This window comes from Oryctolagus cuniculus, chromosome 2 (assembly GCF_051225735.1).
Source record: "Oryctolagus cuniculus isolate XC-2025 breed Fujian yellow rabbit chromosome 2, ASM5122573v1, whole genome shotgun sequence".
NCBI lineage: Eukaryota > Metazoa > Chordata > Mammalia > Lagomorpha > Leporidae > Oryctolagus > Oryctolagus cuniculus.
This window is the reverse complement of record NC_142868.1, coordinates 192,438,712-192,456,581: the sequence shown is the minus strand read 5'-3', so window position 1 is coordinate 192,456,581 and position 17,870 is coordinate 192,438,712. Positions and strand designations below refer to the sequence as shown.

Genomic DNA, 17,870 nt, shown 5'->3' with positions numbered 1-17,870 from the left:
TCGCCATGAAAAGCCCCTCCTGTAGCACTGAAAATGCACCCTCGGGACACGGGGAACCCAGTGAAAGAGCAAGGATTCATCCTCCCTCGGCTTCCCACACATCTGGGGTGCAAAAGTGAAAAGCACACAGAAGAGGCCAACATCTCCAATGCTGAGTCACTTTTTACAGCAACCTACTTTTATAAGAGTCTAAACATAGAAATTACACTCATCAGCCCCTGTAAGTACTGCTGTAACTTAATATATTATCCATATTTTCACATGGCTAAATATAATATTTTTATGAAACACTTTTTAAAACGAAACATGTCATAGGGGAAATACGTTGTGCTAAAATGAGAAGGGGAAAGGTTTTTGCCTTACAAGTTTTTTCCCCAGGGCTGTGTTGTGGCGTAATGGATAAAGTCACTGCCTACAACACCAGCATCCCGTAAGGGTGCCAGTTTGAGTTCCAGTTGTGCCACTTCCTTTCCAGCTCCTTGCTAATGTGCCTGGGAAAGCAGCAGAAGATAGCTCAAGTCTTCGGGTCCCCTGCACCCACATGGGGGACGCACATAAAGCCTCTGGCCCCTAGCTTGGCCTGGCCCAGCGCTGGCTATTGCAGCCATTTGGGGAGTGAACCAGAGGATGGAAGATTTATCTCTCTCTCTCTCTCTCTCTCTCTCTCTAACTCTGCCCTTCAAATAAAATCTTTAAGAAAAAAATTTTCCCCCAGGACAAATAATCAATTATAAAATAGGAGCCTTTACAGATACATGTGTGTTTACTTTAAAGAGCTGCTATTAAAGATAAAAGTTGAGACATGTTTTTATTTGAATTTGATGAAGTATTAACAGAGCGATTCATAGAGCTGGACATCTCTTCACGGCAGCATATCATTTAAATCTGCAAGTTGGCCTGCTACTTAATAGCTGCGTGATCACGTAAAACCACCTCTCTGAACCTCAGCGCATTCATATGAAAAACAAGCTAACGATACCTAACCTATTGCATTAATTTGAGAATACAGTATAGCATAATATAATATAATGTCTAACATAACAACACAGTATAACATATACTCAGACACACACATCTTTACATGTACCTAAGACAGAGTCAATACTGAACTACCATGGTGGCTACTAGTATTGGCAGTTCACTATTCTACATCAAATCAAGATCATGTACAAATTTCCTAACCACTCTGAGTCTACTGGCTCATGTGTTGAATGGAATCACAGATCACCCACTGGCCAGTCAGGATGTTTAAATGATATCATTTATATACAAAGTCCAATGCTCAGCCCACAGGCTGAACAGTAACATCTGATATGTTAAGATTTGGTAAACCTGAGTGGAAAGAATACAGAATTGTTTGTACAATTTATGCAACATTTTTCTGTTATTTCAAAATAAAAAGCTTAAAAAAAAAAAGAAGCTATAACCAGTTAGCCCATTCCCCACCACTGCCCAACATTTATACACTTAATTTCTTGACTCTTTTCCTCCAGCTTTTTTTCACTAGTTCACAATATTGTCAAATAAAACCCAAGAGTGCTGAGGTCGTCAGGCCCCTAAGCAAAAGGGACTTGGATATAATTACCCCATTACCAACCCCAGCTGAGACCTGACCTCACCTTGGGAGAAGGGCACCCAGCAACACTCTAAGAGTCAATCTGCTCGTCTGACATTTGCTAAATTTGCTTCCCAGGAAATGACCACTGTTAGCTAAGACACTTAAGGCTAGGAAGAAAGTCTGCTTATGTGAAAGGGATCAATACAGGCTTCCTCCCACTGCCACTCCCCCCAAAAAATGTTCTTCAGATTTAAAACACACTCAGGACTTTCCTAAAATTATGTTCCAGACAGCGGAACAGCACCACCTCCTACTTAGTCACTTCAGCAAAAAGAACAGGAGCATCAAACCTTTTTCTCATCCCCTCCACTCCTCGCATCCAAGCAGTCACCAAGTCCACTGCTATTAACAAGTTAAAAGCTCTTTTTTTCTACCCTCTTCTATCGTCATGGCTAGTACCAAGGTCAAGGCCAAGTTCAGGTGTTTTGAGCCCCTTTTGGTCCCCTAACTAGTATCCCTCCAACCAGATTCCTGAAGTCTACTGTTCATGCAAATGTCAGAAGGCCTCTCCCAGAACACAAATTCCATCATGTCACTTTTCTTTTTCTTTAAAGATTTATGTATTTATTTGAAAGTCAGAGTTACACACAGAGAGAAGGAGAGGCAGGGGGGGACTTCCATCCACTGGTTCACTCCCCAAAGGGCCGCAATGGTCAGAGCTGAGCTGATCTGAAGCAGGAGCCAGGAGCTTCCTCCAGATCTCCCACGCGGGTGCAGAGGCCCAAGCACTTGGGCCATCTTCCACTGCTGTCCCAGGCCACAGCAGAGAGCTGGACTGGAAGAGGGACAGCCGGGACTAGAACTGGTGCTCACACGGGATCCCGGCACTGCAGGCAGCAGCTTTACCCACTATACCACAGCGCTGGCCCCCATCATGTTACTTTTCCAGAAAACCCTCTGTGTCACTTTAACTCCATCAAAGTTAAGACTTGAGCAAGACACTTGCAGTTCTGCACAACCTGCTGTTCAACTTGCCGTTTTCATCTCTTGCTGGCTCTTGCCCCAGCTGTGTGGATCAGGGCACACATCACCTCCTCAGAGCAGCCCCTCCTCAGCACCTCCCGACAGAACGGCTGTGGGCCCTCCCTGTACCCTGGTGCACTGTAAACCCAAACACTTTGTGGTGTGAATTCTTGTTTATAGATCCGCGTTCTCCACTGGTGAGGAGGCCCACACGCCAAGAAGGTCCACTTACCCAGACTGGAATCAGAGCTTTACACCTACTACCTACTTAATCCTCAACAACTGCACATTATCTCCATGTTACAGATGAGACCGAGGTTGGGAGCAATTTATTAAGTTTTCCAAACGGACAGAGTAGTGGTCAGTCTAGGATTTGAATCCATGTGTGGCTGAAGGTCCCAAACACTTCATGACTAATTGCCTTGTCTCTATTTCCATCCCCAGAGCGTAGCATAGTACATGGCACTTCACATATGCTTGAAGAATCTATCAGGATTTTCACAGTTGACAACAGTTACTAGGAAAGTATTTTTCAATCTTTGAATTCAGCAGTATTTAACATATACTATGCAAGCATCAAGACCGTGACAGATGTAAAAAGATGATACAATGCTTTCTGGTCTCTTTCAAACACCTGATTTCACATGTCTGATCAGAGTCAATTCATGTGAAGTCACAGTGGAAAGAGGAAAAGGCCCATCAGATGTGCTTTATGGATCCCATGTCACTCAACTCAGTGCTCAATGTTTTTCCCTGACAGATGGGAGAAGTGCGGTACAGGGGTAAGAAGACAAGCTTTAGAATACGACAGGATTTGAGATTCCAGTTTTATCCTTCCTGAGCTGTGTCACCTTAAACAGGTCAAATGACCTCATCTAAAACCGGGTGGCAGCTACTTTGCAAGATAATGTTAGAGATTAGATGTATCCAAGTGAACATGCCACTGTCCTCTTTTCTGACTCCAGTGATACCAACAGCAAGAGGGCAAATCCTTAAATGAAAAAAACTCCTCTGTTCACAGGGAGATGCTCTCTATGTCTCCAAATATTTCCAGGACCAAGTGATACAGATATTCTTTCAACTTCAGTCATCATGTGGAAAAATGCACACAGAGCTCTAGTCTAACACTGGAGATCTCTTGTTCAGATCTGGTCAAACACACTTGTAACTTGGTTGCTTCCACTGGCTGGTCAAAAATCAGTCAGCAAGTACAGAAAACTAATATAAAACAGTATCAATCTAAAAACACCAAGCCACTTTGTCAGGGAATCTTTCCATTATTCCAAGCAAATCATGTTATAGAAGCATGGTCAAATCTTTCACAATTAACAGTAAGAACATCACACTCAAAGTCAGGAGTCCTGGACTTACCATCTGAAGAGTGACTTTGGACAAGTTTTCTAAGATTTAATATTTAATAAACAAATACTTATGGAGAGTCTGTGAAATCCCTGGCGTCATGAAATCTGTAGTCTAACAGAAGAAGAAACACATCATGTAATAAATGAAGGCGAGGTAGTAATAAGTGATAGCATTAAGTCTAGGCTTCAGATCGGCCCAGCTCTGGCCATTGCAGCCAATTGGGAAGTGAACCAGTGGATGGAAGACCTTTCTCTCCCTCTCTGCCTCTGCCTCTCTGCCTCTGTGATTCTGCCTTTCAAACAAATAAATAGATCTTTTAAAAAAATAAAATAAATGGGGCCGGCGCTGTGGCACAGTGGGTTAATGCCCTGGCCTGAAGCGCCGGCATCCCATATGGGAGCCGGGTTCTAGACCATCTGCTCCTCTTCTGATCCAGCTCTCTGCTATGGCCTGGGAAAACAGTGGAAGATGGGCCACGTCCTTGGGCCCCTGCACTAACGTGGGGTCCCGGAAGAAGCTCCTGGCCCCGCCTTCCGATCAGCGCATCTCCGGCCGTTGCGGCCAATTGGGGAGTGAACTATCAGATGGAAGACTTCTCTCTCTCTCTCTCTCTCTCTCTCTCTCTCTCTGCCTCTCCCTTCTCTGTGTAACTCTGACTTTCAAATAAATCTTAAAACAAAAAAATAAAATAAGACCACCAAATTGGTATGCTTTTAAAAATCTCTTCTAGTTCTAGGAATCCATGATTTCATGGCTATTTAAGCATATATTATACTGATATGCACATATATTTTTAACACCAATTTTTATCCTGTATTTGGTTAAGCATATCATGTCAGAGAGCCTTGTTCTGAAGTCATTTAAGGTGACAGTAAATTATTTGAAGGTGGGGTGAGCACTGGGGCACACTAGTTTAAGTTGCTGCTTACAATGTCTGCAATCCACACGGCATTGCTGCTTTGCCTGGCTACTCTGCTTCCAATCCAGCTCCCCACTAATGCACTTTGGAAGCAGCGGATGATGCCTCAAGCACTGGAGTCCCTAACACCCACAAAGGAGACCCGGACGGAGCTCCTGGCTCCTGGCTTCTGCCTGACCCAGCCCCAGCTGTTTCAGTCATTTGGTGGAGTGATCCAGCACATGGAAGATGGATCTCTCCCTCTCTCTCTCTCTCTCTGACTTTCAAATAAATAAACCTTTTAAAAAATATCTGTAAAAAACTAAATATAATTCTTCATACTGAAATTTTGTTATTGCTCTTTGAGTTCTGTCTGATGTGAAAGTGCATATTTTTGTTAGTGTTTTGCCACATGAAGTCAAATCAATCTCTGATCAGACAGGTCAATTTGTCTTTGATGGCTAAAAGTGGCCAACATAGGGGTGGGCCTTGTGGTGCAGCAGGTGACTCCATTTGGGAAGTCTCTATTCCATACTGGAGTGCCAGTTTGATTCTGGACACTCTGCTTCGGATCAAACTTCCTGTTAATGAATGCACATTCGGAAATAACAGATGATGTCACGTGTGCTTGGGCTCCTGCCATCCACATGCGAGCCCTGGCTGGAGTTCTGTTGTGTGCTTTCTCTCTCTCTCTCTCTCTCTCTCTCTCTCTGCCTTTCAGATAATAAACTTCTTTTAAAATAGGTAAAACAGAAGAATTTGTAATGAGGTTAGAAGTCGTCTCACACTACTTTCTGGTGATCGTTTACAATCACAAACTCAGTGAAATTTTAAAAGGCAAACTATAAGCTTCATGTTGCTTTTACGTAAAACAGGAAAAAATTTTGAGGTGATGAGATATGGAATTTTTAAAAAGGAAATATCAGTATTTTGACCCATAGTTTTCATGCACCAGTTAACTAGAAAATTACAAAAGCTGAGAAACACAGATAAACTATACATGGGGATTAACACAATACATTCATCCCTGATGGTCCCTATCCCCCATTCCAAGCTGGAACACACTTCTAGAACAGAACCCAAAGCCTCTCAAACTGCTGAAAAATGAAGGTTCCTGAATATTTAATTCTGTTAACTAATCATTAGAAAACTAGAAATTGCTGTCTCACTGGGAACCAGTCGAGGTAGCAGGTGCCAGAGACTGTTTTTAATTTTGCAGGAGCTGGCTGGTTTCCCAGCAACACACTGATTTGTGGGGCCACTACTTTGGGCACCTCAAGGATAATTAAATAGTAAGTCCTTCTTTGATGAATGCAAAGTCTGCCTGAGAGGATTACCAGCCACAGTGAAGGCAGCGGTCCCACATTTTTGGGTAACTGAACATTGCAATATCATCTTTTCTTAGCTTTGCTCTCTAAGAATGTGTCTCTATCCTTAACACTACTGACAGCAGCTCCAAGAATGAACAGAGATGGGGAGAAAGTAAGACAGTACACACCCATACAGTCAACATTCGAGGATCCTCCAGGCGTTTGAGACATGGAGATGAAGAGTATAGTTTAATGTGTGTGGAAGATATGACAGATGAGGTAAGCAAACCAGCCTCTTCCTCCCTTTGTTCAAAGTTCCATTTTACACACCAAGTAGCCAAGGCACACTTTTTAAGAATCTTCCCTAAGACTATAAAACTGCTGGAAAAAGAGTGGAGACACAGACACACACACACACACACACACATTTATATATTAGGTGCCTGATCTGTATAGAGATTTGTGGAAGGTAAGGCAAATTTTTGAGAAATAATAATTTAAGAGAAATTTAAACTATGGGCCATAGTTTATATTAATTACTTAATTACCATAATTAAACCAGTTACCAAAGATTTAAGAAAATAGGTCATTAGCTCCCAAGAACAGGGAAATTGTTCATATGTAAGGGGAAAGTACAGAGGAGAGACCATAAAAAAGGTGAGGTGGGCGTGGCCAGTGCTGTGGCGTAGCAGGTAAAGCTGCCGCCTGCAGTGTTGGCATCCCATATGGGTGCCAATTCGAAACCCAGCTGCTCCACTTCCCATCCAGCTCTCTGCTATGGCCTGGGAAAGCAGCAGAAGATGGTCCAAGTGTTTGGGCCTCTGCACCTGTGTGGGAGACCTAGAAGAAGCTTCTGACTCCTGGCTTTGGATCAGTGCAGCTCTGGCCATTGCAGCCATTTGGGGAGCGAACCAGTGGATGGAAGACCTGTCTCTCTGCCTCTCCTTCTCTCTGTGTGTAACTATGACTTTCAAATAAATAAATAAATCTTTAAAAAAAAAAGTGAGGGAGGCAGAAGTCTTAGCCCTCATCCTATAGCTTTCGAGAGACATCTTTTCTAGAGGGCCTGAACAAGTTTGCCCCAGCACAGGGGGAATACTGGTGAAAAGCAGAGTGACCTACAGACTCCAAAGATGAGAGAGAGAATTGGCATTCACAGAAATCCTCTCAAGTCAATTTAGAAAAGTGTATGTAAAAGAAATCTTAATAACAGAGGCTTAGTGGCCCTGGTTCCTGTTTTTGGAAAAAAAGCTTAAGCTATAACAAAATTAAAGTCTCAGAAATAACTGAAATCATACAAAAGTTACAGCTTGTTCTTTGACTAACTGGAACTTTGAGAAAAGTTGAAAAAAATAGTGGTGATACCTATATTACTTACGAGGAGCTTGGCCCCAAATATCAAAGTGTATGTTATAGTGTTTCAAAACAACAGCTCTGATGGGGGTGCCCCCTCCTCCTGGCTTCCTCACAGTTGGGTAAAATTTTCAATTTTCGTATCAGATCTGATATGGCATAAGGTGAGGCTCCAGCCAGAGCAACCAGCCTCATCACCCTGGCAGGCTCCAGCAATTCAGGAAGATGAAATTGAGCAAGCTTGTAACTTGAAAGCTGGAGGTGGTGTCAGGAAAGATCTGGATGGTAGTAACTGTCCACTTGTTTCAGGCTGAGAGCCAGAACCAAAAGTTCCACACGCAAACACCACGTGCCCTGGTACAGGGTTCACCTCAGGGACGCTGTGGGGACCTCCACATTTGCTGAAAACAAGCACACCTCCAATGTCCAGTCTCTCATCCCTGGAATACAGTACCATCTATTTCACTTGTGTTCCTGTGAGTGGCCTCCAGATGTAATTCAGACAAAGCATGAAGACTGAATGTGTGGGTAAGGCCCCAGAGACGGAGCCTTTGGCAACAACACTAGAGAATCTTTGAGAAATTCATACTTTTTGCCTCTCCTTTTCTTTAATTTGGAAGAATAAAAATAGTATTTATCTCTCTCACAGAGAAAAATAAGAACAGATATTCTGACATGAGTTCCCACATATTCTTAAAATTTGAAATTAATTCTTTAAAAGAATAGATTAATTATTCATCAAAAGTAGTATTAAGAATATAAAAATACAAACAAATCTTTAAAATCAGAAGGCACACTGAGGGGCTAATGATGCCGGTATTCCATATGGGTGCTAGTTCAAGACCCAGCTGCTCCATTTCCGATCCAGCTCCGTGCAAATGAACCTGAGAAAGCAGCTGAATATGGCCCAAGTCCTTGGGCCCCATACCCATGTGGGAGACCCAAAAGAAGCTCCGGGCTCCTAGGTTTGGCCTGGCCCAGCCCTGGCCACTGTAGCCATTTGGGGAGTTAACCAGAAAATGGAAGACCTCTATCTCTCCCAGTCGCTCTCTCTTTGTAACTCTGAATTTGAAATAAATAAAAATAAATTACTAAAAAAAAGGCACACTGAGTTGGAGGCAGATTGTCAGGAAACAGCCAGTGAGGTAATCTAAGAGATCTTGGTTTCCAAGGGTCACTCTGAAGCACTTGTTTGAGGTGGATGGCTCCTACATCCTGAGTCATTACGACGCATCAATTTAGAATTTCAGCCTTCAATAGCCATCTGACGTTTTTGATACAGAAATCAGTACTCCCATTTACTGAATCAACAAGTATTTCTGAGTGTGTGCACAGCATACTTAGAGGGATTTAAAGAAGAACAGGGTTTTCAGGGTAATGGGCAGACAACAATTTAATAATAATAATAGATAACTAAAGCTCAAAGATAAAGAATTCAACTTGCAATGGTTAGGGAAGGGAAGATGATTCCAGAGAGCAGAGACTGAGTGAGCCTTGCAGGAGAGAATGGAGACATGAAGATCTTTTATCTCTGCTCCATAATATTCATCAAGGCACAGAGAAGGGAGGGCATTTTAGTGCAAAGACAGAGCACGGAAGAGATGAACCGGCTGAACTACACACTGCATTTCATTCACATCAGCTTTTCTCTTGAGAAGAGGTGAGCTGCCAGAATTAATGCACACTGAGCAATCCTCCCTGCTACAGAGAGAAACACAGTGCACTCACGCTCAGTGGGGGAGACACCTTCTACAATGCACATGCAAGGTGAAACACGGAGAGAATTAAAAAAAACCTTTGTTGTCAATGACTAAATGCTATAATGACAAATATATGGGAAGCTGATGATTCACTTGAACATAATATTCACTAACCCAGAACTAATAATCCTGACATCTAGTATCTGTTAGAAGGTAAAACAGCCCCAGTCAGGCGCTCCCCTACCTGTCTCTGGGGCCACGCGGCTTTGAGAATGGCTTCCGTCCTGTAGAGCACGAGGAGTTTGCTGTCCTCCTCCGTCAGGTGAAACGACTGCCCGAAGATGTGCAGCACCTGGATGCGAGGCCGCACCGGCCAGCTGTCGTCAGCGCAGAAAGGGCGCAGCCACTCCAGCAGGTCCTCAGGTGAGACCAACTCCTCCCTGTAAGCCAAACCAAGGAGCAGTGTTCTCAAATTATTTCAAAAAACATAAGAAAGGGGAATTCTTCCAGACTCATTCTATGAGGCCAGCATTAGTTTGATACCAAAACCAGACAAGAACACAACAAAAAGAAAGCTTCATCCCAGATGAAAATATATCCAAAATTCTCCAGAAACTAGTATCAAATGGAATCCAATAGCAACGAAAAAGATTAGTCTCCAAGATCAAATGCTATTCAGCACAGTGCTGCAAGAATGGTTCAAACACATCAGCAGAGTGAAGAACAAACACCACGTGGTCTTCTCAGCACAGAAGACGTGATAAAATTCAACACCGCGTCATGATAAAAACACACCTGGACATAATAAAGGCATTGTATAACAAGCTAACAGCTGACCTTATAATCACTATGATCTGCAACAAGACAATGATGCTTTCATGGTTTTTATTCAACATAGTACTTCAAGTCCTAGCCAGAGTGTGGGGAGCCATTGCACGGCGCCCTAAAGATGGCGCTGGCTCCTTTCCCCCGGAAGGACTGGCGAGAAACAAACATCTCCTAATAAGGAGATGTCTGAGCTCCCTTCCGGCTTCCGCATTGCTGTACCAATCAATGCTTGCCACTTGGCTGCTTTTGATTGGTGTGCTGATGGCTATAAGAGGGATGGGAGAGGGAAGGAGGCGGAAGAAGAAGCTTGTTCAAGGTTCCTGAATAAACTGCTTGAAGAAGAGTTCGGGTCGTGTCTTCCTTGCTGGTCGAGGGATGCGACAACTGGTGGCCCGTACGGGGAACCATCTCAAACGCGAACTCAGAACTTCCTGCAGTCAGGGCAGCGCTGTAAGTCCCCCAGGAAAATAAGGTGGGGATCCGCGATAAGAGCGGGCAGTCCTGCGACAATAGCGGGAGGATAGCTCTGCGATTAAAGCAGAGGAAGTTCTGTGACAAAAGCAGAAGGAGCTCTGACCCGTGGCCAGGGAAAGAGTAAAATTTTTGACGATGGGTAATTCACAGTCCCATCCAATTTTTCTGGCGCCGAATGCGCTGCTTTGAGAAAACGGTTTGAAACTTAAGCCTAGTACATTGCATAGGTTTTTACGTAACTGCGATACCAGTGCACCCTGGTATGGGGTTTCGGGAAGCCTTACTATCCCTTCATGGGACAAACTAGGCAGGGATTTGGATTTTGCATTCGAAAAGGGTAATCTCGAAAGGGGAGTGAGACCAATATGGAAGTTAGTGCGAGCATGCCTCGAGGATGAGCGGTATAGTGAAGCTATTCTGAGCGGTCAGGCTGCCTTGGAGGAGCTTCAGGAAGAGCGCTCCAAGAGAGCTGCCAGTGAAAAAGGGAAAACTTTGAAGGAGAGTCAGAAAAGAACTAGGAAAAAACTGTACCCCAATCTTTCCGAGTTGCGCAGCCCCTCCTCAGTAAGTAGTACTAGTGCAGAAAGTAGCTCAGAAAGCAGCAGTGAGTCTGAAGAGTGTGGTGATAACAAAGAGTCTGGTATAAAGCAAGTACGGGAATTGAATCGGCAAATGAGGATTTCCAAAAATTACAGCTGCTGAGCCATTACCAGTTGTTGTCAGATTCCTTATATGTGGTGAATGCATTAAAGATATTGGAAACCGCAGGACCCATTAAACCTTCTAGCCCAATTGTATCCCTAATGTCAGGTGATTGCTCATTGTCTGGATGCATGGGCCGCCTGGGGGAGACCCCAGGTGCTAAAAACTGATAATGGCCCGGCCTATACATCTCAAACCTTTACCACCTTTTGCCAAAAAATGGAGGTTCAACTTGTCCATGGATTGCCGTACAATCCTCAGGGCCAGGGCATAATTGAGCGAGCACACCGCACACTGAAAGAATATCTTTTAAAACAAAAAGGGGGACGTGACAGGCCAGGAGAAAGAGAGAGGAAAAATTCCACAGGTATCTTGACCTAGAGAAAAGTCTTAATTCGATGACCCTTTCCAACTTGATGGGTTTTTCTCTTTACAGTTAATAAAAACTTAAGCAATGGGCTCATACGCTGATAATTCTTTTCTGTGCTGCTGTAGCTAACTTATCTAATGAGAGTTTTCATGTGTCTTGAAGGTTTCACAATTTTCTATTGCCAGTATGAGTCTTGATTGGAAAAACTGCATCATGAAGCTGTTTACATTATATCTTTAATGTTTGAGTGATTACCTAACGTTGATCAGATCTAGTCCACAGCCTTGGTTAAACGTACTAATTTTTGACTAAAATGGTTTGACTCTCTGATAGTTTAAATTCTAAACCGAGTCTTTCAACTTTGGGGCTTCCAGTCGGATCCCTGGAACTCTCAAAGGATGGGACTCTAAATTTGTTAAAGTAACAGCTGTTTGAGTCAATTCAAATTATACAAAGTGTATTAAAATGTAGTAAATGATGTCAAATCTATGTTGTATTCATGTTTTTGCTTTTCAGCTAGAGTAGTCTTATAAAAATGAGAGTAAATTCTGTGTATACAAGCCTTTATGTTGTTAACTCAAGTAAGCCAATACAGATTGGTTCAGAAAATTGGGTTAATGCAAACACCCTTTGGTTTACTTGCTCAGTTTTACATTTACATGTCTTTGATATGCTTTAAACTTGTTTCTCTTAAGGATGAAGATCTTTTCAAAGTTGTAAATATGCACTAGTGACTGTTGCTGCCCAAGTGGTGTTATCCTTATGTTACTTAAAAGCATGGAAATGTAATTTTGACTTTTAATTCAGATAATGGTGTGGTATTCATTAATAGCTCAGTGTTTTAAGTTATCCAGGCATCGGTGCTAAGTAAAATATGGAAAATGTATTATGTGTACTTTTAACATCTTAAATTTGATAAGAGAGACTTTTAAGTTTGCCAGCATGTATTCTCATAGGTTGTCCATACATGATAATTCAAGACTGTAAAAGTAACTACAGGTATAAAGTTTCAGAAGGTGTGAGGAAGTCATGAAAAGTTGTAAAAAGTTTACGATTTTAAAACATTGTTTACAGAGTTTTCTATAAGTTAAATGTTAATGCCAAAATTACACTAACCTAAAGTTGAAGTCTGATCTTCTGTTATAACAATGGGATTTTTTAAAATGTGTACTAATGTTATTAATTATCTGGAAATGGTCTCAATTGTAAATCTTAAAATCTGTTGTTGCAAAAACTGTAACGTCTCTTTTTAACAGTGTCTGCTTAATCAGTTACTCTGCCATTTCTAAAGTTAGGTCGTGTAAGCTCTTTTTAACTCTGTTAAATAGTTCTGAGTTATGTGATAATTTCATGTGCTAACTCTTATGTTCAAGGTTTTTGTATTTCTGGTTTACCTAAAAATTCATGTTCTGCCAAGTAAATGTGTACTCTACTGTCTGTTAAGTTATGATTGATAAAAAGTATTAAGTCTTAAAAAGTTATGTTAAATATTATTATGATCAGATCTGGTCTAAAAGTGTTAAAATCGCCCTGACTAAATGTTAAGGAATTCTATTTTGACCAGATACTCTAAGTTCTCTTGGCACCTTTAACAGACTTTCTGAAAATCAAAGTTCTAAATTCTCTGGACTTTTGGTATCTCCAGAGGGCCCCTGGAGATGTCAAAAGATATATCTCTCATCTTGCAGAGATAATAACCAATTGGGGTGTTTAGATTAAAAGTGGTGCCAAGATGTGAAATGATGCTAAACTTCAGTTATAAACGTGTTTCTTTCTAGCTGCTCCAGTCTCTGGCTCAGAAGCCAGATCCTTTAAAGAAAGACTGACAAAGTCTAAGAAGCATCCCATGGTCATGATTTGCATCACCTCAATGTCCAAACCTTAAGCTTTGGCAGATGGATGTTACCCATTTTTCTGAATTTGGTAAACTAAAATACATACATGTCTCTTTAGATACATGTTCAGGTTTTGTTTTTGCCACCCCGCAATGCGGCGAGGCTGCCAAACATCTCTCATTGCCTTCAGGCCTTTGCTGTTCTAGGAACCCCTATACAGATAAAAACTGATAATGGCCCAGCGTATACTTCCAACTCTTTTAAGCACTTCTGTACTAACTTCCACATCTCTCATCACTGGGATTCCTTATAATCCCCAGGGACAAGGTATTGTGGAACGAGCACATGCCACATTAAAAAATTATTTACAAAAAATAAAAAAGGGGGAATACGGGACCATGGCATATTCCCCACAAAAATGGCTATCACATGCTCTTTTCATTTTAAATTTTCTAATACTGGATAATCAAGGGAAATCTGCAGCTCATCGTCACTGGCATCCTGAAACCAAAAGACAACAAGTCTATGTGAAGTGGAAAGACCCTCTAACTGCTCAATGGTATGGACCTGACCCTGTTTTAATATGGGGACGTGGACATGTTTCTATATTCTCGATGGTTACCTGAGCGACTGGTGCGGCAAACAGACAATGTCACAAAGCAGCCTCTCTATCTTCATTATAACATTGCTGATTGGGATCGTTACTGCAGCCGTTATAACCGCCATTTCCATTGCAGCTGTGGGCACTACAACAGCTGCTATAGCGCTCACAGGGACAGTTCAAACTGCTAATACCCTGAATAATTTAACGGCCTCCGTGGCTGCTGCTTTGGATACTCAGACATCCTTAAATGTACATATAAAGGGAGGCTTGATGATTGTTAATCAGCGTGTGGATTTGGTACAGGAGCAGGTGGATACTCTCTGGCAGCTTGCTCAGCTAGGATGTGAGTGGAAATTTTCAGGGTTGTGTGTGACCTCTGTTCAGTACGATAACATGACTCAGGCAGCAAATTACTCTAAACAGTTGTCTCAGATGCTCTTGCAGAATTGGTCCGCAGAATTTGACTACACCTTGGAGCAACTGTGCCTTGCCATGGTCACCATCAACTCCACGCGTGTGGATGTCTCCTTCGCATCTGGATTGTCATCCTGGATCCGCACAGCCGTCTCCAACCTGAAGGAGTGGGCGGGACTTGGAGCTTTGACGGGTTGTTGTTACTTGTTGTGTTATTTTGCATGTGGTGTTTGTGCAGGATGAGGACAGCTCATTGGCGGGAACTGGCCATGATAGCTCAAGCCTTTTATGCCCTTGAGGCTGGACAATCACCGCAAGCATGGCTGGCCTTCCTTGAATGCTAGGCATGGGTGCAGGGTGCGAGGCAAAGCACTGCAGAGAGAACGAGCCATTACGTTCTCTGGAAGGCAAGTCTGTCTGCATGTGGGTTGGCATCCCAGATCCCACCCCCGCGAAAAGGATGCTGTTCCAGGTGGATGCCTGGCAGTGGGGGACAGACCCCTACCTTCTCCTGTAATCCTTAGATGCCTGGTTCTAAAACAAAAAGGGGGAACTGTGGGGAGCCATTGCACGGCGCCCTAAAGATGGCGCTGGCTCCTTTCCCCCGGAAGGACTGGTGAGAAACAAACATCTCCTAATAAGGAGATGTCTGAGCTCCTTTCCGGCTTCCACATTGCTGTACCAATCAATGCTTGCCACTTGGCTGCTTTTGATTGGTGTGCTGATGGCTATAAGAGGGATGGGAGAGGGAAGGAGGCGGAAGAAGAAGCTTGTTCAAGGTTCCTGAATAAACTGCTTGAAGAAGAGTTCGGGCGTGTCTTCCTTGCTGGTTGAGGGACGCGACACCAGAGCAATTAGGTAACAAGAAAGAAATAAAAAGTATACCAATCAGAAAGAAGTCAAATTGTCATTGTATGTAGATGATATGATCTTATAAATAGAAAATCTCAAAGACTCCATAGGAAGCTATCAGAATAAAAGAAGAAAAAAAAAACTCAGCAAAGTTACTGGATATAAAGTCAATATGCAAAAACTAGTAGCATTGTCCTATCTACAGCAATAGCAAATTTCTGAAAACCAAGAAATCAATCTCATTTCCAGTAGCTACAAAACACAATATCTAGGAATAAGCTTAACCAATGAGGTAAAAAGCTCTACAGTGAAAATTGTACACCACTGGTGAAAGGTGCTGAAGTCAACACACACACACACAAATGCCAAGACTTTCCAAGTACATGGACTGGAAGAATCGACATTGCTACAATGTCCATACCACCCAAAGCGAAACACAGACTGAATGTAATCCCCATAAAAACATATTGACACTTTTCACAAAATTCAACAAAAACATTACTAAAATTTGTATGCGGCGGAGCCAAGATGGCGGAATAGTGAGGGCGCGCACCGATAGTCCGGGAAAATTTAGTTTAATAAAAGGGGAGTTACGGTAGCCTCAGAAAAAAGAACCAGGAAAATATTGCAGACAAAACTCTTCTGGATCCAGTGGGCGTAAATCAGAGGACCTACTGGGAGAACAAGGTCGCCCACCGCGCGCGAAAGCCTAGCCACAGGACCGAGCCGCGGGACCGAGCCGCGGAAGCCTAGCTGCGGAAGCCGAGCCGCGGGACTGAGCTGCGCAAGCTGCAGGGTCTGCGCGCGCCAGTGCTCGAAGGGGAGTGCAACAGCAGGGAGACTTGGGACGTCCAGGGCTCCGAGTCCACACATCGGCGCTGGAAGGGGAGCAGACCTGCGTGGAGAGCGTGGGAGCCCACAGTTCGGGACACCAGCGGCAGACTCAACACACCAGCACTGGAACGCAAGGTGAGCCGAACCTCAATAACCCGAGACACCGGCAGGCAAGCGGAGAGAGGAGACTAGAGGGAACGACCCCGGGGGGGGGGGGACTTCACCAAGCTAACTGGAAGAGAGAGAGAGAGGGAAAAAAAAAAAAAAGGTGACTGGTACGGACACGGGTTTCTCTCTCTCCGCTCACCTCTCAAGGGCGAGCAAGACAAAGAGCAGGCGCCATCTTGGACATACGTCATAAGCAGAGCGACCTCAGGTCTGCACCTGCCCTGAGCCTAGCAGAAAAACCTGACTCTGGGCAGGGCGAATTAACAGGAGATTAGGACCTAGTAAATTTGTGGTGCTACTGAATTGAGACTGTGAAAAAAGAGACGGTGGGGGAGAGAACTCACGGAATTCACGTGAGCACTCTCCAGAGAAGCTACAATTCCGTAACTTTGGCAACCCAGTGGGAGACTGAAGGAGAATTTGAGCCCACTCCGAGGGCCGAACAGATTCCCTGTGTGGTCCTTGGGAAAGAGCTTCCGATCTCTGGCTCCTGTGGGTATATCATTTGCCTGCTAACTACCTCCAACTTCGTTCAGCTGTGCAGAATAACTTCCCTTTTGAATCAAAAAAAAAAAAGAGAGAGAGAGAGAGAGAGGTTTACCACGCCCAACCTGGGAGTGTCACCTTTGGCAAACCAAACAGAGCTCTCAGGCCACACCCATCTCAAGCCCTAAGGCTCCATCAAAAACAGATAGTCCACTTAATCTAGAGTCATAGTATAACAAGAAAAAGCACCACAGTGAAGAAACCAAATATCTCCAATACGACAAATAACAAACGCAAAAACCAAGGTAATAAAAACAAGGAAGTCACCATGAAGCCCTCAAATGAAAAAGACACCCCAATTCAAGATTATGAGGATGATGACATAGAAGAAATGCAAGAAGCAGATCTCAAAAAATTGATAAGAACATTAAGAAGTTCTCAAAAACAAATTCTTGAACTACAGAAATCCTTAATGGACAAGATAGAAAATCTCTCTCGTGAAAATGAAATATTAAGGAGGAATCAAAATGAAACGAAACAACTAGTACAACAGGAAACTGGGATAGTGACTGAAGTGAAGAATTCAATAGATCAAATGAAAAACACAATAGAGAGCCTTACAAACAGAATGGGAGAAGCAGAAGAGAGAATATCAGACTTAGAAGACAGAGAACAGGAAAGGATACAGTCAGACCAAAGAAAAGAAGAGGAAATTAGGAATCTAAAACATATTGTCGGGAATCTTCAGGATACTATTAAAAAACCCAACATTCGGGTTCTAGGAGTTCCTGAAGGCATGGAGAGGGAGAAAGGATTAGAAGGCCTTTTTAGTGAGATATTAGCAGAAAATTTCCCAGGTTTGGAGAAGGACAGAGAAATCCTAGTACAGGAAGCTCACAGAACCCCTAATAAACACGACCAAAAGAGACCCTCACCACGACACGTTGTAATTAAACTCTCCACAGTGAAACATAAAGAAAAGATCCTAAAATGTGCAAGAGAGAAACGTCAGATTACTCTCAGAGGATCTCCAATCAGACTCACAGCTGACTTCTCATCAGAAACTCTACAAGCTAGGAGGGAATGGCGAGATATAGCC

General features: G+C 43.1%; 1 protein-coding gene across 2 annotated transcripts in view; it reads right to left on the bottom strand.

Annotated features, from left to right (window-relative positions):
- Nucleotides 1-17,870, bottom strand: part of NBAS (NBAS subunit of NRZ tethering complex) — a 459,817-nt gene that overhangs the window by 49,516 nt on the left and 392,431 nt on the right. For both annotated transcript variants that reach the window (XM_070069748.2, XM_089327834.1), the window contains one exon: nucleotides 9,449-9,644. In XM_070069748.2, the coding sequence (XP_069925849.2) occupies nucleotides 9,449-9,644 (196 nt within the window). The remainder of the gene's footprint in view (nucleotides 1-9,448; nucleotides 9,645-17,870) is intronic.